Source organism: Magnolia sinica, chromosome 13 (genome assembly GCF_029962835.1).
Source record: "Magnolia sinica isolate HGM2019 chromosome 13, MsV1, whole genome shotgun sequence".
NCBI classification, from domain to species: domain Eukaryota; kingdom Viridiplantae; phylum Streptophyta; class Magnoliopsida; order Magnoliales; family Magnoliaceae; genus Magnolia; species Magnolia sinica.
Window position 1 is genome coordinate 34,571,659 of NC_080585.1, and position 22,927 is coordinate 34,594,585.

Sequence of the window (22,927 nt, forward strand, 5' to 3'; positions counted from 1 at the left end):
TTCATTTATTCAGATATCTTAATGTTATTTTTCTCATTTATTATCTTAGCCTTATGTTACCTCTCATTATGGCTTGGGCATGTGTCTTGGAATTCCAAAACCCTAATGGTTCGACTTATTTCTCTATTGATGCAAGTGATGTGTTATAAGCCTTATATATAATGGTTCATATATATTATCATGGACGTAATGTGTTTCAGGTAGTGGCCCTTTTAATCGGCACGTAATCCCGTCGGTTGGTGAGTGGTGCACAATCGATGTAATTAAATCGTTATGCATGTTACATTACTTTTCGGGATTGGATGTCGTAAATAATCGCTCCATGAACACATCGTGTCATGTAAATCTCCCAATCATGTTGTTGTGTCACCTTAAGATGTTCGCATAAATCCACATTAACATTGGACATGCCCGCGAGTCTCTTTAGTGTGAGAATGTGGGGCGAGCCAGATTTTCTATGAATTATGTTCCACATTGAGATGATAACTAAGTATGATGGACCGCACACAGTTTGGTTGCGCATACTGATACCACTCATAGTAGTAAAGTACGAGACGTATCAGAACCCTCATATTATTCTTATGAATCTCTTAAATTATTGTTAATCTTAAAGGATAACTATCACAATGATGTAGGGCATTAACCTTCTCCAACCATACAGATATTGCAGGTGAATTACAAGTTAATGATATGACCGATAATTATTATATAGAAGATTCTTTCAAAAAGAAAAGAAGAAGGATAACACCACGAATTGTTTTATTTATTTTCAGCTGTAAACTTTTATAATGTAATAAGCTCCCATTAAGATGACATTAAAAATTTGTTTGTATGCTTTTTATTCTAATAGAATAATAAATACAGTCGATTTTATTCTCGTGAATGGTTACCTTCGTGAATGTAACTAGATATGATTTATCTAAAAAGAAAAAAAAAACAAGGTACGATTTTGAAGCATCCAATTTTTACATTATTAATATTCGGAATTCCTATGTACGAGTATGTACTAGGGCTGCGAAAATTCAGGATGTTACACCAAGTGTGCATGCTGTAATCAGACTTCTACTACCGTTTAAACATCTGAGATGGGAGATATCTCCCAAATTCCAGCTCATTGTCAGGATCAGGGGAACCTTATTCGGATTCGACAATAGAGATCTCCCATCTGAAATGGGAGATATCTCTTAATAACAACTTAAAGAAGTAGGGGAGTTGAGAAAGGAAGTAATGATGCAATTGATGAAGTATAAATGTTAATAATGATTGCATGATCTTTGTCTTGCACTTGAAATGGCTTGAATTTTTAGATGCATCATGGTTGGGAATGATTGACCCAAGAAGGATTGTAAGGCTAAGAGATGGCTGAAGGAGGCTAGAGGAGGCTGAAAAGATGGGAGCTTGAGAACTCAAGTACTCCCTCTCACTCTCACTCGCTCTCTCTCTCTCTCTCTATTTCTCTCTCTCTCTGTCACTCTTAGTGGATTAGTAGTTAATTGTTGGTTAAAAATGAAGAGAAGTGAAGGTTATTTATAGCCTTTTAGGATAGCCTTTTGGTAATTCTTAGGACCTTAGAGGGTGAAGGATAATGTGGTGGCTCGTGATTGGTTGAGAGAAGGGTAATGTCACATGGCATTCCCTTATAGGCTCTCGAGCTTGGTAGGATGGTAAATAAGGTAATTTTTGGGGTTAATTGTATGGGAGAGTTGACTTTGGGAGGGAGGAACAGTTGTGTTCTTAGAGGGCACATTTTTTGAGGCAGGGCAGTAATTAGATTACCACTTAGTTCCACACACATTTTTCAAGAGGGGGCGATAGTCCGATTACCGTCCGCAGTAGTCAGATTATCACTCGGGTATAGTTGCTCAAGCAATTTGACCAGTGGGCCTATTTCGGGCCCGAAGAGTGACCGAAAGCCCTTTTTTGGATATTTCGCTCGAAATGGCTCGAAATTGGCTCAATTATGAGTGACAGTGGATTGGAAAATGGATTGATTATGGGTGAAGGTTTGGGCATACTCTGGATTGGGTGATAGCTTCAGATCGGCTAGGGTTTGGATCAAGTTTGGAAAATGGTTGCAGTTTTGGGTAGGGTGTGAGGTTTAGATTCAGTTCCTAAGGATCATCCATGCCTTATCAAGTTGCTATCTTGGGTGGGGTGTCTACACATGCCTCTCTTTGGTAGAGGTTACATGTAACCGAATGCCAAAGTGAGTAAACACTCCACCCCTCTGATCAGAAAAGATTATGGTCTAGATTTGTTGCCTGCTATTTTATCATTGTTACTTTATTGTTTGGAAAAGAGATAACTTGCACATATCATAAGGGTTTGAGGAAAATGTTGTGATTGTCCCAGTGCTTTATGCCACATTACGGGCCACGAATCACAACCATTTCGCATCGGATCAATAATAGCATCGGAGGGTAAATCTGAAAAGTAGGGCCCCAACGCTTCGCGGCTTTATGGGGATTACCATATTGTTTGGATGTGTGATGTTCCTTTGCTACATGATCACCCTAGGAGTACTTGTTCTATTTGATCGTTAAAGTGGTTAGCTGCCTTGTGCGTTTTGCAGCCCTACGGGGAATTCACTACGTTGACTTGGACTCGATTATACTTTTCAAGCATCCACTACAAGAAAAACGGGCAAAGGCTACTGTCAAAACATGTAGCAAAAGCCCTTTTGCTACGGATATGATCCGTAGCACATCCGTCGTTATTGGTGGGGTAGCTAAAGGTATAGCTACGGATTATATCCGTAGCAATAGATACCGATAGCTATGGATTATATCTGTAGCAATAAATACCAATAGCTACGGATTATATCCATAGCAATAGATACCAATAGCTACGGATTATATCTGTAGCAATAGATACCAATAACTACGGACAATATCAGTAGCAATAGATACCAATAGCTATGGACAAAAGCCGTAGCTATAGGTACTGATTATATTCATAGCTATTTTTAAAAAATTATAATAATAAGATGTGATTGATAACTCATCTAAGCTTATTGTTGATAGAAATAGTACATAAAATGCAATCAGAAAAAAAATGATGCATTTATTACAAATAGCAATCAAATCATACAATGCATCCTACATTTACATTTCTTAAATAAACAATACTTCACTTTGCTCAACCTATCATAAGAATTACAACTAAGGCGTGCCCTCATGTGCAAGAAACAAATACACCCCAACACAGTAAACACCCTCCATATGCATTTAATATTGTTCACGTTTTAACAGAATTTTCTTCCTTCAGACGGTCAATTTTAGCAAAGGCAGAAGGTAGAGCTTCTTCTTTCCATGAAACTGCAGATATAACTTTTGTTGACTTCGACACAAGATCACTTTCAAGTTTTAAAACCCTTCCCTTAAAAAAATGAATTTCATCCTCCACTGACTTCTTTAGCTTATTGGCCTGTATAAAACAGCATTTGTAGACACAATCAAACAAGTATGCCTTTGTACACATCTCAAAAGGAAGAAAGATTAAAAAAAAACAAACTTATATATGAAGAAATAAAAAAATGTACCTACAGATCTTCTAAACTATGGCAAAATCCAACATGAGTAATGTGTTCAAACCTAGGATGGACTTTTAAACTCAAAACTCCAACTCAAACACACTAAAATATGTGACTTACTATAAAAAGTAAACTTACTATTTATAGACGATATCCATTCCTACTAGACTTCATGGTTTTCTGCCAAAAGTAGTAACAACACAATTTGGCCTAACCATGTTATTCTTCTAATTTTTCAGAGCCCTTTTCATGTTGGCACGTCTCCTACAACTCAGAAGGATCAAAAGTTATATGCGATCTAAAACTTACCATTTATAGTAAAAATGAAAATAAAATGGACTTTTGACACTTCATCAGATAAAATCTCATAAATTCGGCGTGGGCAACCTGGCGTAGTGGGTTTAAGATCTGGTTTAGTTTTTTCAAGTTTAGGTTTAGGTTAAGGAGTTGAGCTTAGGATTATGTGTAGGTTTAGGTTTAAGAATTTGAGAATACATTTAGGTTTTAGGTTTAGGTTTAGGTTTTAGGTATAGGTTAAGGTTATAGGTTTAAGTTAGGTTTAGGTGTAGGTTATGGGTTATAAACTATAGGTTATAACTTTAGGGAATTGAGAATAGGTTAAGGTTTAAGTTTAGAAAATCAGGTTCGGGTTCGGGATTGGGTTTAGGTTTGGGTTTTTAAGTTTAGGTTTAGGTTTAGGTTAGGGAGTTGAGATTAGGATTAAGTATAGGTTTAGGTTTGGGGATTTGAGAATACATTTAGGTTTTAGGTTTAGGTTTAGGTTATAGGTTATAGGTTTAGGTTTAGGTTTTAGGTTTAGGTAAGGTTAGGTTATCGGTTATAAGTTTAGGTTATAGGTTATAGGTTATAGGTTAAGGTTTAGGTTATAGGTTTTGGTTTAGGTTTAGGTTAAGGTTTAGGTTTAGGTTATAGGTTTAGGTTTAGGTTTAGGTTAAGGTTAAGGTTTAGGTTTAGGTTTAGGTTTAGGTTTAGGGTATATGTTATAGGTTATAGGTTATAGCTTTAAGGAATTGAGAATAGGTTAATGTTTAGGTTTAGGAAATCGGGTTCGGGTTCGAGATCGGATTTAGGTTTGGGTTTTTAAGTTTGGGTTTAGGTTTAGGATAGGAAGTTGAGATTAGAATTAGGTGTAGGTTTAGGTTTAGGGATTTGAGAATACATTTAAGTTTTAGGTTTAGGTTTAGGTTTTAGGTTTAGGTTAAGGTTAGGTTATCGGTTATAAGTTTAGGTTATAGGTTATAGGTTATAGGTTAAGGTTTAGTTTATAGGTTTTAGTTTAGGTTTAGGTTAAGGTTTAGGTTTAGGTTAAGGCTTAGGTTTATGTTATATGTTATAGGTTATAGGTTATAGCTTTAAGGAATTAAGAATAGGTTAAGGTTTAGGTTTAAGAAATCGGGTTCGGGTTCGGGATCGGGTTTAGGTTTGGGTTTTCAAGTTTAGGTTTAGGTTTAGGTTAGGGAGTTGAGATTAGGATTAGGTGTAGGTTTAGGTTTAGGGATTTGAGAATACATTTAGGTTTTAGGTTTAAGTTTAGGTTTTAGGTTATAGGTTTAGGTTTAGGTTTTAGGTTTAGATTAAGGTTAAGTTATTGGTTATAAGTTTAGGTTATAGGTTATAGGTTATAGGTTATAAGTTAAGGTTTAGTTTATAGGTTTTGGTTTAGGTTAAGGTTTAGGTTATAGGTTAAGCTTATAGGTTTTGGTTTAGGTTTTAGGTTTACGTTAAGGTTAGAGGTTTATGTTAGGTTTAGGTTTAGGTTATAGGTTATAGGCTATAGGGTATAGCTTTAGGGAATTGAGAATATGTTAAGGTTTAGGTTTAGGAAATTGGGTTCAGGTTTAGGATCGGGTTTAGGTTATAGGTTTAGGTTTAGGTTACAGGTTTAGGTTTAGGTTAGGGAGTTGAGATTAGGATTATGTGTAGGTTTAGGTTTAGGGATTTGAGAATACATTTAGGTTTTAGGTTTAGGTTTAGGTTATAGGTTATAGGTTTAGGTTTAGGTTTTAGGTTTAGGTTAAGGTTAGGTTATCGGTTATAAGTTTAGGTTATAGGTTAAGGTTTAGTTTATAGGTTTTGGTTTTGGTTAAGGTTTAGGTTATAGGTTTTAGGTTATAGGTTAAGCTTATATGTTTAGGTTAAGGTTATAGGTTTAGGTTAAGGTTATAGGTTTAGGTTTAGGTTATAGGTTATAGGTTATAGGTTATAGCTTTAGGGAATTGAGAATAGGTTAAGGTTTAGGTTTAGGAAATCGGGTTCGGGTTCGGGTTCGGGATCGGGTTTAGGATAGGGTTTAGGTTATAGGTTATAGGTTTAGGTTACAGGTTTTGGTTTAGGTTAGGTTATAAGTTATAGGTTTAGGTTTAGGTTATAGGTTATAGGTTAAAGTTTAGGTTATAGGTTAAGGTTTAGGTTTAGGTTATAGGTTTAGGGTGTGGTTTAGATTTAGGGATTTAAGAATACATTTAGGTTTTAGGTTTAAGTTTAGGTTTTAGATTTAGGTTTAGGTTATAGGTTTAGGTTTAGGTTATAAGTGTAGGTTATAGGTTTAGGTTTTCAGGTTCAGGTTCGGGTTATATGTTTGGGTTAAGGTGTAGGTTTAAGTTAAGTGAATTAATTTTAGGTTATAGGTTTAGGTTTAGGTTTATGTTATAGGTTTAAGTATAGGCTAAGGGTTTGGGGATTCAGATTCGGGTTTGGGATCGGGTTTAGGTTTGGGTTTTCAATTTTAGGTTTAGGTTTAGGTTAGGGAGTTGAGATTAGGATTAGGTATAGGTTTAGGTTTAAAGATTTGAGAATACATTAGGTTTTAGGTTTAAGTTTAGGTTTTAGGTTTAGGTTTAGGTTATAGGTTTAGGTTTAAGTTATAAGTGCAGGTTATAGGTTTAGGTTTTCGGGTTCAGGTTATATGTTTGGGTTAAGGTGTACGTTTAAGTTAAGTGAATTAAGTTTAGGTTTAGGTTTATGTTATAGGTTTAAGTATAGGCTCAGGGTTTAGGGATTCAGATTTGGGTTCGGGATCAGGTTTAGGTTTGGGTTTTCAATTTTAGGTTTAAGTTAGGGAGTTAAGATTAGGATTAGGTGTAGGTTTAGGTTTAGGAATTTGAGAATACATTTAGGTTTTAGGTTTAAGTTTAGGTTTTAAGTTTAGGTTTAGGTTAGGTTATAGGTTAAGGTTTAGGGAATTGAGAATAGGTTAAGGTTTAGGTTTAAGAAATCGGGTTCAGGTTATAGGTTTAGGTTATAAGTTATAGGTTATAGGTTATAGCTTTAGGGAATTGAGAATAGGTTAAGGTTTAGGTTTAGGAAATCAGGTTTGGGTTCGGGATCGGGTTTAGGCTTGGGTTTTCAAGTTTAGGTTTAGGTTTAGGCTTTGGAGTTGAGATTAGGATTAGGTGTAGGTTTAGGTTTAGGGATTTGAGAATACATTTAGGTTTTAGGTTTAGGTTTAGGTTTTAGGTTTAAGTTAAGGTTATAGGTTTAGGTTATAGGTTATAGGTTTAGGTTTAGGTTTAGGTTTTAGGTTTAGGTTAAGTTTTGGTTATAGGTTATAAGTTTAGGTTATAGGTTATAGGTTATAGGATGAGGTTTAGGTTTTAAGTTTAGGTTATAGGTTTTGGTTTAGGTTAAGGTTATAGGTTTTGGTTTAGGTTTAGGTTTAGGTTTTAGGTTTAGGTTAAGGTTATAGGTTTAAGTTATAGGTTTAGGTTAGGTTTAGGTTATAGGTTATAGGTTTAGGGAATTGAGAATAGGTTAAGGTTTAGGTTTAGGTTATAGGTTATAGGTTATAGGTTTAGGGATATGAGAATACATTTAGGTTATAGGTTTAGGTTTAGGTTTTAGGTTTAGGTTAAGGTTAGGTTATAAGTTATAAGTTTAGGTTATAGGTTATAGGATTTGGTTTAGGGTTAGGTTTAGGTTATAGGTTATAGGATTTGGTTTAGGGTTAGGTTTAGGTTATAGGTTATGGGTTATAGGTTATAGCTTTAGGGAATTGAGAATAGGTTTAGGGTGTGGTTTAGGTTAAGGGTGTGGTCCCTACAAATATAGACATAAACACGGCCTATCCAAATGGCTAGGCTCCTCCAATGCTGTCCATAGGAAATGGACAGCTTCATCATGGTCATAAGAGCGGTTCCCACCTTCCAGGGACCCCCACTCATCCTAATAGCTTCGACGCACATCCGGGTCTGCTCCATTGATTTCGAGTAAATACATAAACACAGCCTGTCTAAATGGTCAGGCCCCTCCAATGATGTCCATAGGAAATGGACAGCTTCATCATTGTCATAACAGCGATTCCCACCTTCCAAGGACCCCTGCTCATCCGGATAGCTCCGACGCATATCTGGGTCTGCTCCATTAATTTCGAGCAAATACATAAACACAGCCTGTCCAAATGGCCAGGCCCCTCCATGTTGTCCATAGGAAATGGACAGCTTCATTATGGTCATAACAGCGGTTCCCACCTGTAAGGGATGGAGGAGAATCTGATACGAGAAGTTTATATGATGTGGGGTCGTGATCCAGATCAAACAGTTAACTTGATTATTTTCTGCTATGAGAATTACTCGGTCTGACTCTCAAAATCCTCAAAAAGATAATCATGTTACCTCAGATCTGATATTTTAGCAATGGATCTATGCTCCCTGTAACACCCTTCTGAATCATATAGCCCCATAAATCAGGTCCTAAAATACCCTTCCAAATTCAAAAGTATGGTACCTGAGTTTTCATATGTGACAACGCCAATTCCTCGATGTTGCTTGGATACTAGTTCCTAAAACACATTGAATATCAAATATCAATGTCTTTGATATTAAAGATACAAACATACAGACACAAATTTTATAGAGAAGATACAAACAAGAGAGCCAGTATAGAACTACAGGGAATCAACTGCTCTAATTGCCCATAGTCATACCCATAGAGCATGTTTGCAATTGACTGTGCACCACATGGTGGAGAAATTTCATCCAGTCCACTCATCCATTAGATGTGTCACCATATTTTCACCTGGATCTTAAAAATTAGTCTAACCCAAAACTTGGGTGGGCCACACCATAAAACTCTAAATTCTAAATCTTAAAAATCAGTCCAATCTAAGACTTGGGCAGGCCACACCAAATGATTTTCAACATGTGCAAGAATTCAATTCAAAGCTTCAATCAATTGAATGCATCGAAATTTAAAAATAAACATGTGCAAGAATTCAATTCAAAGTTTCAAGCTCACTGAAATATACCAACAAAAGTAAATGGCATTCTTGATTTTCAACTAGAAAGCACAAAATATGAACTGGAACATGAGAGCAGAGAAGTGTTGACTCACTTGTTCACTTTAACCCAAGTAACTTTTAGTGTTTCCTTCTTCTTTTCATCAAGCTCTTCAATCACCTTCTTGATTTTTGACTTATCATTCTAAGCAAGAGAAGAATACAGTAAACAAACAACTTTAGACATAAACAAATTCAATTTTTTTTTATAAAAAATATGAGATCCTTTATAGGCTGGGAAATACAGCAATATAACTCAATGATGTTTTTCTTGGATAATAAGTCATTGTATTCATCTTCAGCTTTCTCGAACATTGCCATAACTTTTTTGTTGACCCTCTTCTCAAGGCTGAAAGCAATCAATCAGATTAACTGAGATGCATGTCCATTAACCTTCTTCTTTAAAAAAAAATGCAAAACCAAACATCAATTAGGTGTTGAATCATACTATTCATTGTCATGGAAAAGAAAACAAAGAAGCACAGGAAACAACACAACAAGTAATCTAATCACACACCCAGATTGTTCAGCTTGAAGTTTCTTAAGCTCCTCCCTTGATTTACGAGGATCATGAGATGAGAAGTCATAATCTGTCCCACTTTTTCCAAATAATTGTTTCTCAGCTGCAATCCAACTATGCCTTTCTAGTAATTTATCTACCTTCAGGGAGCAATCTTTCTGTTCCATCTCCATTCACTTAATCTGTGTGAATGGGAAAGAGTGGGTTTCTATCAAGAACACATCCACAATTTCATAGATCAAGCAAGTTAAATAAAATAGGAACAGAATAACCACTGCAAGTATCTTATTTTCCAATTTTTTTCCTCTCAACATTTGCGATAATTCCAAATTCTGGCAGGTTCTTTTTCTTCCATGGACCTTCAGAAATGGCACAAACTCATACATTAAATGTAAAGTAGAATAAAAATAACATTTTTCATTACATCTGCTCCACTCTACCAGTAGGTGGAGAATGCCTCCACTGAGGACTCTCTTCAAAGTAATCAAATGGCTGATCAATGAACTGAAATATAACAAATTGTAAGGGTCCAAACAAAACACCAGCTAGTCCAAAATAGTGACAAGACTCATGAGATGATATATGTACAAATAGTGACAAGACTAGCTGGTAATGACAGGAGGCTAAGATATCAAATTATTTATGAAGAACAAAAAAAAAACAAAGATAAAATAAATAGTTGAAACCTTTACCATTTCAGGCATGCCAATGTAAACTATCCATCCATGTAAAAATAGAGATGGCAAATCCGGGGGATGTTTTATCGACCTGTGCTCATTGTAAGTAACAGTGCGTTACACCTGATACAGGCAATGAAAAGAATAATAAAACACATATCAAGAAGAGAAAAAAAAAACATGATAAAGAAACGAAAGTAATTAAGACCTCTCATTTTTTGTGTATCATACTTCAATTTATGTTATCAAGACCTCTGTTAAAGAAACAAAATTAGCTATAAATTGAAAATAAAAATTCTGCAGAAAACCTTATGAAATTGAAAATTAAAATTCTAAAGAAGGTATGTAATCAAGACCTCTGTGAATATCGGCCAATGCTTAACAATGTAAAAGAAAAGAAAAGAAACAATTAAAAATTCTGCTAGGATGAATCTTCTAGATCAGAAGACCTTTATGGGCTTAAATTAGCATTCAAACACAGCATGTAAATCATTTACAACCAGCCCCATTTATGTCGGGTAATTGGTAAACTGATATCCATTACTAGCCCTACTCACACAAACACTATCAATTAGTTGTTTAAGTTATCATCTGTTTTTATAGTTGTTTACAATTATATTAACTTCAGGATAGTATAGTTATTGTAGTCTTTTTACTTAGAGCATAATTTTTAAACTCTTCCATGCATTTTGAATGGTAGAGTGTATTTTGAACGTTAGACATGGAAGAAAAAAAAATGTAGGGGATATAATAATTTGATTTTTCTAGAGCTCGAATGCTCATTACTACAACAGCTACTTCACATGGACTGGAGGTCCTTTTTCCTGAAGCTATGTTTTGCAAAAAATTAAAAAAATATATAAAAAAGAGAGGAAGTTAATACTCCTAGTTTGGGATTTCCACACAAGATGCAAAGGTCATTAGAACTGACATAGAAATCCTAATGCTTAGATTGAAACAACAGAACTGAAAATTACACAAAAATTTGCTTGATACCAAATATCTGACAAGGGACCTTAACAATTGCACCTCTAACCGCATGAAAGGTTATATCAAAATGAGGAAAAAACTGAGAAACACCAAAAAATCAAGCAGAAGTGAATGAAAATATATTGTAAGAAACTTCACTAGAACAGTTTTGTCAAATATGGAATTTGAACTGGATTTAAAGCCTTTAAAACATTTCAAATGACTGGATGGAATTTTATGCTTGCCAAGAAAGACAACAACAAGAACTATGGCATTTGTACTAGATTTGAAGCCTCCAAAAAATTTCAAGTCCTAAGTAATGTGATACTACATCAGTGTCACATATAAAAATAGAGACATTACTGGGTGAAAAGTAGCTACAGAAAACAAAGTTCAAGTCCAAGAATTTGTCCTAACATTCTCACTCCTTTCAAGTTCAATAGGTGCTATACATTGGATATGATGAACCTGAAATGAATTAATTGATCTACACTCAACCAACATCACCAAAACTCCTGCAAAATGAACTAGCAGAGAATCTGAATAGAAGTAACTATAAGAAAACCTTCTAATCTCTGTTAAATAAATTCAACAAATGCCATAGTAGCAACCTAGAAAAGCTCACGAACCATCCAGGCCCCCTCTCCAACATATTTTTGAACAAGCTTACTTCCAATAACATAAATAAAGCAGGCATCAATTCTTTTGGCTACATCTCTAGCTAGTAAAGTTTTTCCTGTTCCTGGAAGACCATAGTAGAGCACCCCCTTCAGAGGATCAATGCCAAGCTTCACAAATTTCTTTAGATGGAGCATGGGGAGTTCCAATACCTTTATTTAAAAAAAAAAAAGAAAGACAACATCACAACAAGAAGGAAACATACATGCAAGAAAGTGTACCTGGATTCATCATCATCATCTAAGCCTTATCCCAACTAATTGGGGTTGGAAAAGTACGCCTGGAGTGGTATCTATAAAAAAAAATAGTGGTTGCTTGATAATTGCAAGGAAAATATATCCTAGTAAAGACAACCATACTGAAATTTTTATGTCGTCTAGCAACAAAACCATGGTGAGAAAAAAATCAGCAAAAAATTGTTCCTTCTCTACATTGGGGAGTGATGACCAATGCACCCCTTAACTCACTAGGAGCTCACTGATTTCTACCTCAATATGTAAACAAACGGAAGCTCATATCTTGCTATCAAACTGTAGCACTAACTTTGAACATTAAACAAAACTGCAATTCTTCTTCTTCCCCAGGATTCAAGAATATGGAGTGATTCTGATCTTAAACCAGGCATGGACATGGAAAACTAGGGTGAAATTTTCCCAGAACTAGGAATCGCTGGTTACCTGACCCAGCCAGTCAATGACCAAGTAGTATGGACATGGAAAACTATGGTGAGATTTAGGTTGATTGAGCAGCATAGTTTGAGAACTATGCTTTTTCAATAATCTTCATGTAAAACTGTCAACATCAATCATTTGTCCATGAGATTACTCTCAATTACTTAAAAGTTTATTATTTGCTCTTTTCTTAAGAATGATAAGATTCTATGCAGCAATAGCGTCTTAATTCCTGTATGTTAAAATCTTGTCTAGAACATCCCAAAGGAAGACTTGTATTAGTGGCCAGCTTTTGAGACAATGAAATGCCTCAATCACAAACTAACTATGCAGTGATCTTCCATGTTCCCTAATTTTTCTAATGCCATTAATAATTTTTTTTTTTTAAAGTGTCAAAAATAAAACCAACAAACATACCATAGAGTCATTGACCTTCTTGGCCATTTCCTTGATTTCCTTCTCTACTTTCTTTCTGTTGGCAGAGTAGGGTCCCAAACCTTGCCATCCAAAAATTCTAAATATCAGAAAACATAATGCAGGCCCCTATTGAACACTAAACACAACACCAATAATCCACATGACCAACAAAGTGAAAGAAAGAAAGATGCAAAAGCTCAATGCATTTGAAACCATAATAAAAAGCCATTATGAGTGACATAGATCCATATCTAAAAATACTAGATTCTTAGATTTTTTTCTCCCAATATGCAAACGTAAAAATTAGATTTTCGAGAATATTCTCATTACTTAAGGGATTCCGACACTTGGGGCTTGCCCAGGGGACATGAAAGAACTGGATCTTATTCAGCAACAAACTAATATGGCTGAAGCATTTCTTCAAACAATTGATATACACATGTAGAGGGCCGTGGACAGCAGCGGATATGGCTGCTACCCAATATCTAGCCATCAAAAGAGGAAATGAGAGAGAAAGAGAGAGTACCTTCGACTGTTGAGAGAGATTGATGAAACTGTCCTCCTCTGATTTCTTCTATTATCTTCAACTGTTGAGAGAGATTGATGAAACTGTGCGTCGAAGAGAACGAGGGAGAGAGACATCGAGAGAGAGGGAGGGAAATCAAGGAGATCGAGGAAGGGAGAGGGAGAAGCACGGGAGAGAGAGAGAGAGAGAGAGAGAGAGAGAGAGAGAGAGAGAGAGAGAGAGAGGAAGGGAGATGGAGAAGTGAGACGGAAGAGAGATTGAGGAAGGAAGAGCGAGAAGAGAGGGAAAGAGAGGGAAATGAAGGGCGCATGGATAGATCGAGGAAGGGTGAGGTAGAAAGGCAGGAAAGAGAGGGAAATGAAATGAAATGCGCCCGATTTTTTTAAAGTAAAATCGTTTTGGGGGTGAAGGACAGCACTTTCAGCGCCTAATTTTAACACTCGTGGGGTCCACCGTGATGTATGTTATTTATCCACTTCATCCATTCATTTTAACGGATCATTTTAACAGTTGATCTAAAAAATGAGTCAAATAGAAGCTGTAAGCGGACTACATAACATATTAAGGATAAAAGTTTATTTTTTATTATTTCTTATGGTGTGGTCCACTTAGACCTTTAATCTACATAATTTTTTAGCTCATCCACTGAAATTATAAATTAGAATTTATGGGCGGTTTAGATCAAACGAAGATATTCCAATGGGCCCCATGGAGCCCCTTAAGCACTATCAATATCTAATAAGGTTATGGTAAGGAGGTAGGTTTTAGCTATAGATAATTAGGTTTTAGTTACGGATTAAGTTTGTAGCAACTATAGCTAAGGTTTATATCTGTAGCAAAAAAATAAACGTGGTCTGTATGCTTTGCCCCTTTTTTTGGTAGTGATCTTGGACTAGGTATGTGTCGGTGACTTATTTTTCACGCAGTCTTCTAAGTTTGATACGTTAGTTACAATCGATCTTTTCTATTCTTTTGGACCAATCACTCTGATCAGAGTTGGATCGTGCTTATCATCACTTGCATTGAACTTCATCGTTGCACGATCGTCCTAGCATTGAGATCCAGGCTGACCATGCTTGTATCACATATAGATTTTGATAACTCTTAGAGAAATCGGAAGTGGTCGAATCTTATTTCGTTGTTTGCGTTGGATGTCACTAAGAGGTATAGAGGACCTCCTAGTGCCTTGGATACCGAGCGCTATTTTTTGAAAGGTTTGTTTTAAAAACTATCCCACATGAGGAGATACACTCCTTGGAAATTTTATTACAATTTTTGAAGATTTTTTCAGGGCCTTTTGACAAGATCCATCCAATCTTGTAAGAGGGCATCATCATTCGATTTTTATTGTGAACTTCATTTTTTCTTTTGAATAAATCTAGATAGTTCTGTTGCCTTCACTGGTGGTTTTGTGAGACTGGTCGACTAATTTGGCTTTTATTGGGAGATCGATTTATCGAAAGACATATTTTTGTGTTTTTTTAAAAAGGATCTGATCCATCATTTCGCATTCTATCACTTGCGATCGAGATCGAATTCACCAGGGATGCATATTTTTTTGTCATCATTTTTTGTTGAAGGGATGAAATTATATATGAAAAATGAAAATGAAAATTTGTGCCATATATATCTACGTGTGCTTGTGTTTGAACTTGTGCCTGGATGGTAGAATCAGAATATTGAACTCAGCCCATGTAAAATCTGGTATTCTAAGTTGTTTAACGGGGATCTTGGTTCCATAAGATCATGCCTCTTAGATTTAGGTAGAGTATGACAAAATTCTGATCCAGGACTTATCTCTTTCTTATGCTTCTTCACTTTACTCGTTGCCTTGGCTTCTTTTGTATTTGCACTTTTTTATTTTTTATTTTTTATTTCTTTTTTAGTCAATTTTTTTCCATAGCGCCTTTTCAGGTTTTCACCACAAGGCGACCTTTCAGATTTTCACCACGTCCCGGGTCTTTGCTCTTATATGCCCTTTGGCAGCTGTGCTCTTTTTACCTTGGTACCTTTTCATGTTTTTATCAAGTCCATTACATGCCCACTATTTTTAATCGAGGTGCCCTTTCAGGTTTTCATCTTGCCCATTTTGCTTAGGCACATTACTTTTCTTTTGATTTCTCTTTTTGTTCTAAAGAGGCGGGAGGCTAGACTCTATTCATTGTCAGTCGACTAGTGATCTGCCTGACTTTGTCTTCAATCACGATCGTGAAGTTGTTGACAATGGGGTAAACTATCCTGAGGAGAAACAGGCTGGTGACTTGTGTTCTCACTCATTGGGTTCGAATCTTTTTTTAAAAAATTTTCTTCTCTTTTTTGTTGGACTGCGTGCTTTTATTTGTCCATTTTTTTAACCCTTTATTTTTTAGAATACTTATTGGAGGGAAGGAATGATGATGGAATGTCTCTCAGAATGCTAACCTTTTGTTGTTTGACCTTAGCTTTACGATTGTGGTTGTTGACATATTCAAGTAGGATTACCCATGATAAATATTCATGTTTTCGACATTGATGGGCTATGGAAGATCTTTGCCCCTAATGATGGTGAGACGAAGGGCACCTTCTGGAAGAACTTCGCGAACGATCAATGGATCATCCCGGGATGGCTTGGACTTGCCCCCTGGATCTAGTAGGCGTAATGATAATATGTGCATTATTGCCATGTTGTTAACCTTTTTTTCAGACTTGCTTGTCATTGGTCCTAACGATCATTGTGTGCTTTATGTCTGCGAGATGTAGTTGGTTGTATCGAGCTTACCACCACTCATTTTCCTTGACTTCTTTCTTCATTTGTACCTATGATGTAGGATGTTATCGCCGCCCACTTTTGCTACCACGAGAATGCACTCATGACCATTGGATGCCTTTGGGTTCATTCTTTTGATGATGTCTATATCCCATAATGAAAAAGGACTAGGGTATTCCTAGGTTTATAAAGATTCAAAGCATGCACATGGATCCGTTGTACAAGCTTTAGATACTTGAAGCACTTCCTGACATGCTGCAATAGCTTATCTCCATCGTTCATCAATAATAGCTTAGTCACAAGTTCTTCTTGGACATCGCATGTTCATTTATGCGCAAGTTGTGGACTCCATCGTGGACTTCAGACATGATCTCGATAGCTTTGCTTGATGGGTTTGACTTCAGGCTTTATAGTAGATGGTATATGATTAGTTCTTCATTCGATCTGGGTAAAGCTTCATAGGAGAATGGGAGGTTAGATAGTCCTGGCCTCTAGAATTCTATCATCATTTACTTGTTTTCAAGAAGTGAGGATCTCTTGATGCGTACTTTTTTAGGGAGCTCAGGGGATCCCAAGTTCACAATTTCAAAATCATCCGTAACGACATTGGCAATTGCTTCAAACTTTCGGAGGGAATCCTCTACCTTGATAGTCGAATCATCATCTTCCCTATCCTGGGCTTCGTCCAAACCCATGAGTTTAAAGTCTAGCTCAATATCAAAATCATATGAGTTGACTCTAAACTCAAGTGCTTTGACAAACACACCTGCCACATTATTGCTTTTGATTTTTTTAAAAAAAGATTTTCTATTGTTTTTTTTTAATAAATTTCTGATTTTTTTTTTTTTTTTTTGGATTTTGATAAGTATCTGAATTTTTTGACATTACAAAAATATATAGTGTTTTTGGCTATTTGAAATTTTCTGATTTTTTTTTATTTTTATTTTTTAAAAGATTTTGACAAGTATCTAAATTTTTTGGCATTTCGAAAATAGCTAGTGTTTTTGGATTTTTGAATATTTTTTTTAGGAGAAAAACGGATATGTGAACCGGGGATTACCTGATTCAGCTCGAGGTGTCAAATACTATTTTCTTTTATTGTGTTGTCTTGGGGATCATGAACCAACTATTGCCCTGCACTCCTTCCCCTTAGGAGGTAGGGCCCGGCGGATCAATAGGTGGGCCCTCACCATTGTACCCAAATGTCATGATGAATTTGGGATTGAGTTCTGAGTTAGTGTTGGATGTCACTTTTCTCAGCTTGTCCCTGACGCATTGCAATTCTTTGGATTCTTCTAGCTCAGGTGGGATCCAGACTGTGGTCAAGTCAATTAGGGGCAATTATTGCCCCTTGCCCGAGTCATTTTAAAACAGCTTAGTTAAGCTCATTCTGCTCATTTGATCCTCCACTGTGTTTCTCGGATTGCTAACCGAATAGATGATCCCTTCTCTGATGGATCTGATTGCTGTGTGGATGAAGGGATCATTCTCCTCTTGCCAATTTTGCCCTCTTCCAAACCATTTGTGCTTTGGTACCTCACCCATGGGAAGCTAATATTCTAATCCTCTCATGCCTGCATTCTCTTGATATTTGAGCTGATAAAAATGTTAGCACTTGACTGGTGTGAGGATGTAGTTTGATCCGATGGGACATGCAAGAGGAATGCAATTTACAGTCTCAACCTTGAGACTATGGTATGGAATGTCCTCACCAAAGCATTGTATGTCTATTAGTGGCATATCTAGCTTTTGATGATTAGTTGCTTTTATTAGAATGATTTGTTCGGGATCATCCAAGATAGCTAGTGCCCTGTCTATGAAAATGTACTTGGCCTTTTAGTGAAGAATTGAAGAGATAGCCTTGACTCTATGGATCCAAGATCGATCAGGGAGGAGATGAAATGAACTCGTAATGTCAAAGACTTGAGAAGTGATGGCTAATGTTTTAGGACTAATCAGAATCTTGATATTAATCTCTCACTCGACCTGTCTCCTAGAGGCAGGAACCACCCATCTTAAACTCTTCTCTTGAAGTATCGAAAACTAAGCAGAGCTCAGAAAATTATTTTGAGTAGCAGAATGTCCTTCTTGGAAAGTCATCACATGATTCAAGCCGGGCCCTAATTTTGTCAGGGCATGCGATATGTTGATCGGGGAAGGAGCATTTTCTTGTAGTATGACATTGGAGTAGGGGCCGGATAGGAAGATGGTGCCCCTTACAAAACAGAGGGTGTGTGGGATGGACTTACTGGGAGTGCTTCTTTTAGACTTGGGGGCATGGAGATTGGATTATCTGGAGATGCCCCTTGCATATTTAAGGGCACAAAGATTGGACTGGCTGGGTGTGCCCCTTGCATTATCGAAAGTATTGGTGTTGGGCTGGCTGTGATTAAATGGATGCGTTGGACTGGATGACAAGGCGATTCTCCCTGAATAATATTGTTGGGAGGGGTTACTAATGAGTTGAAGCATACTTGATATAGTGGCAGGGAATTCTTGAGGATGTAGTTGGTGGCGGCAACAGCAGGTGAGGTAACCATAAAACTTTAGCAATCAATCAGATCTTGGACCACATGTTTCAGGGTAAAACAATGGTTCGTTGTGTGGCCTAGAGATCGGTGGTATGCACAATACTCATTCTCATTATAGTGTGGTAGCAAAGGGTTTGGTGGGAGCCTAGGCAGTAACGATGTAAGTATTTGCCATTGGACTAGCATGGCTAGTATTTCATTATAAGTTTGGGCTATCAGTGTGAACTGTTTGGGTTCCTGGGCCATCCCCATATGCTGACCATGAATGGGGTACTGAGGAATCTCTCTTTATTGTTGTTGTTGCCATTGTCTCTCTTTAGGGGCGAATTGAGCGCCTTGGGTAGAGGCGACAAGATTATATTCTTCTGTTGGATGGAGGGCAGGAACACTTTTGTTACCGTTCTCGTATCCAATAAGCCTTCCTTCTACTATCTATTGCACAGGAGAGACCTAATGAGGCCACCAAGGGGAGATCGTCACAGTCCTTATTCCATCTTCGACTTGCCCCCCAGCACAGATGAGTTAGGTAAAGTTGACATACGGATATGAGACGAGGTATCCAGAGATACTCGGGTGTGTCGAGTGGATGATCATGTAGATTTGCTCTTCATCATTAATGAGTGTTTTCATTCAACGGCCAAGGCCCGCTACTGTGTAACACCCCACACCTCTGGTACACGGGTGTTACCATTTAAACCAACATCAATGAAAAACCTAGAGTCAACTAACCAAATAACTTATACTCAACGTGTGCAGGATGGGGCTTCCAGCCATCGTTAAGCCACCCATCAGAGGCCTTAGGAGCTGAATTGCACCCTACCTCAGTCAAGAAGGTAACCTTGATCAAGCACCTTAAGTCAGAATAGTTTCTAAATTAACTAATTGTAATGATACTCTAATGATCAATCTTCAAAGGCTAGTGGATAGCCAACCAAGCACCCACTTCATCTTAAATCTATAATTAGCCATTGAAATTTAGTATTAAACCGATCCAACCATCGGATCAGTGTAAATTAGGCTAAATAGAGCCTGGGACGTGTGATATGGCCTACCTGGGCCTTAACCCCACCCCAAACTGGGCCAGAACCCCTAAGTGGGGCCCCCAAGATGATTGGATGGAGTAGATTTAAAAGAACCATCGCAGTGGACCCCACAATAGTGTGCGAGTGCGCCTTGTGAACTTACGCATGATGTGCACTGGATGCACCAAGTCGGTCAAACCGACTTTGACCGATCCAATACCAAAAAGAAATGGGATTCCTCCCGCCAACACCCTTTTTAAAAACAGACAATCGATGACCTCCAAAGTGGCCCACCCTAGGCGCTATTCGACTGATCTGGACTGTTCATCAAGCTCATGGGACCTGTCTGATCATAACCCTATAAGCTTTCAATCCCATGCAAAGGAACGATGATTTTGGGATAGGGTCGTTCAATAGTTCACGTATGGCTTGGATCCTCGAATGAGGGGCCATCAGGGGGCCTGACATGCAAGCCAACATCTCTTTGTCCAAGGGGTCACCGCCGTCCACTCGCCCATGTAAGAGAGTGTTCCCTCACTACAAAAAATGGTCGGGCAAACCAAAAAAGCAAAAAGGGAGTCTTTCCCTTTCGGGAAAGGGGACGTTGACATGCCTCTGCCCGTTCCCTAGGGCCTTGTGTAGCGATCTCAGCACCTCCCTGTGGGATGCGAATTTCCTGCGAAAACCTTTCGCAAGAAGTTCCTGCGCAAGGATCTGGGTAGGGTCCACTACAATGTATGTGAGAAATCCATTCCGTCCATCCGTTTTGAGATCTCATTTTAGGTGTGTGACAAAAAATGAGGCGGATAAAAAACTCAAGTGGATCACACGAGAGGGAAAATTAGGGAAAGAAATTTCTACCGTTGAAATCTTCCCAGTCTCCATCTTGATGTTTATATGTTATCTAAACCATTTATAAGGTCATTGTCAATGGGATGAAGTGAAAAAACTAAAAAAATAGACTGATACAATAATTTTTTGGGCATAAGAATGCTTCAATGGTGCTCACGGAATGATCACTGTTTCCTCTCGTGTGTCCCACTGTAGTTCTATATACACCTAATTTTTCATCTCAAGTCCTTAAATGATCTTGAAAAATGGATGGACGGATTGGATTTATCAAAAACATGTCGGTGGGCGCCACCCACCATCCTTGCGCAGGAAATCTGCGTCCCTCCCTGTGAGGTAGTATGAGATGAGAGGGAAGAACATCTCATCTCATGAGAAAGTGATCAGAATCAGATTTTCTTGTGAGATGAACCGAAACTCATGTTTGTGGTCCAAAAAGTAGGCCCCAAACTGATCAAAGGCTCCATCTGGTCCATTCAAATGGACCAAATCACACCGAAATACCCTGGGTAGTGATCTTCCATTAACGGTCAGGTCATCTTCCTCGTTAACCCATCCGCGTGTGATCACAAGATGGGCCTCATCAAGGCTAAAAACTTGCTTTCTGGTGGGCTAGGGCATCACCAATCCATCCCCAGGTATGGATGGGCCCCATGCATGGCCGTTTTTCAATCACAGTTGTTGCAAAGGGGAGGGAGAGAGAAAGGAAAGAGAGAGGGAGAGAGAGAGAGAGAGAAAGGAGTGAAAGAGAGGGAGTGAGTTCGGCCGAGTGGACTCAGTGCGCACTACACTAACTCAGCCTGTACAAAATTAGACCGAGTTAGATCAGTACAGGCCTGCAGCTCCACAGCCAGTGAGGTTTGGTGCGTGCATCCCATTTCGAGTTTGAGTCAAGCTCGACCGAGTCAGGTAACTCTTTCCCCTCCATCTTCTTAAAAGCTCCAGTCTAAGCTAAAACCAAGCTTCATCAGGCCATGAAAAAGGGTCGGAATTAGGCCATCATTCAGGCCAAAAATCTAGGCCGAGGTTGGACTAAATCCAAGCTGCAAATAGGCCCTTGGTGGGCCATGGAAGAGAGATGAAAATAGGCTCCGACTGGGCCTTGATCGGAGCTGCAATCAGCCTTCAACCGGTCCACAAAGTGGGCTGGAGTTAGCTCATGATGTGGGCCAAGTTCGGCCTTAGAACTGTATAGAAGAAGAGCTGGGTTTTGGGCCGTGCAAGGGGCCAAGTGCAGCCTTACAACTGGGCTCAAAAATGACTTTCAGCTGGGCCTTGTAGTAGGACTGAAAAACGTCCTTCAAATGGCTCTCGGTCGGGCCGAGAATGCCTTCTAAACGGACCTTGAAGCTAGCCTGAAACCACCTTCAACCTAAGCTGAGATGGCCTCCCAACTGGGCCATGAATCTGAAGGGAAAAGCAGCCCTCAGCTAAGCTGAAAATGTGGCAGAAAGCAAGCCTTTGTCTGGGCCTGGAGATGTGTTGAAATTTGCCTATAAATGAGCCATGGTAGGGACTGAGATCAGGTCCCCAGTTGGGCCAAAACTGGAATGAAACCAGGCCTTTATTGGGCCTTGATTTGAGCTGAAGGTGCTCTGTCAGCTGGGCCTCCAACCTAGACTGCAATGGCCTTCCAAATGGGCTGTAAAATTTGAAGTGAAGTCAGGTGGGCTGCACCCTGTGAAAACATGTGGGTCGCACCACATTTGAAAAGGGTGAGCCACACGCTGAGAATCAGGTGGGCCGCACCACATTCAATCAGGTGGGCCGCACCGCATTCAAATTAGGTGGGTTGCACCACATACAAAGATTTCAGTGGTCCTCACCCTGTATTACAATGGATCGCATTCCCATTAGGCCTCACCACATGTTACAGTGGGCTCCATCAGGTGCGCCTAGTGAGCCACAACTGAGAGTTATCTTAGTGGGCCACATTGAGATGAAGTTTAGTGGGTCCATAACCCATAGGTCGGCCCTAGTTGTTGGGCCACCCGTAGGCAACTAGTGTCTGGGCCAGCCGCAGCTATGGGCCGCACATAAGCTAGCCCACATTGTTTGGGCTGCACAATGGGCCTAGACTAAGCCCAGCCTTGGTTTGGGCATATTTTTGCATGGATTTGGGCCAAACTTCATACGCTGGATTAGGCCCGAATAGCCCACCTAATTGTGGTATGGAAGTGGGCCTCATCTTCACTATAAGTAAGAGGAGGTTGAAGCAGGCCTAGGTAACTAGGCGTTGTCAAAATCATCCGTTAAAAATCAGTTATTGACCTCTTGTTGGAAATGACCCTAAGAATTTAATCAAGTGACGTTGGATCATGGATTGATCGCTAAAAGGGCGGAACTACGTAAGGGAATCCAACCCGGAAGGTGATGACTTTTCCTCTTAGGCTTTCCATCTCTAAGTTAGTTCAAACATAGTTTCTATCTAAAACGTAACCGCTAGTAGGTTCTGATTATTTGTGTTAAAATGTTATTAGTAAACCTACCTTGATC

The 22,927-nt window shown here is 38.4% G+C and overlaps 1 protein-coding gene and 1 long non-coding RNA gene across 6 annotated transcripts in view; one reads left to right on the top strand and one right to left on the bottom strand.

Annotated features, from left to right (window-relative positions):
* LOC131223542 (uncharacterized) overlaps positions 1-22,927 on the top strand; it is a 58,740-nt gene that overhangs the window by 20,534 nt on the left and 15,279 nt on the right. The window lies entirely within an intron of this gene.
* On the bottom strand, positions 3,262-9,599 carry LOC131223540 (structural maintenance of chromosomes protein 2-1-like). Of its 5 annotated transcripts, none has more exons than XM_058218985.1 (4): positions 9,343-9,599; positions 9,080-9,174; positions 8,882-8,960; positions 3,262-3,426 (listed from the first exon to the last, which is right to left on the bottom strand). In XM_058218985.1, exons 1-4 carry the CDS (start codon positions 9,516-9,518, stop codon positions 3,414-3,416), a joined length of 363 nt encoding a protein of 120 aa, XP_058074968.1. In that variant the 5' UTR covers positions 9,519-9,599; the 3' UTR covers positions 3,262-3,413. The 5 variants fall into 5 exon arrangements, with proteins under 5 accessions (XP_058074968.1, XP_058074966.1, XP_058074970.1 ...); XM_058218983.1 differs by having other exon boundaries at positions 3,265-3,426; positions 8,882-8,970; positions 9,081-9,174; positions 9,343-9,598; XM_058218987.1 differs by lacking the exon at positions 3,262-3,426 and adding an exon at positions 8,106-8,330.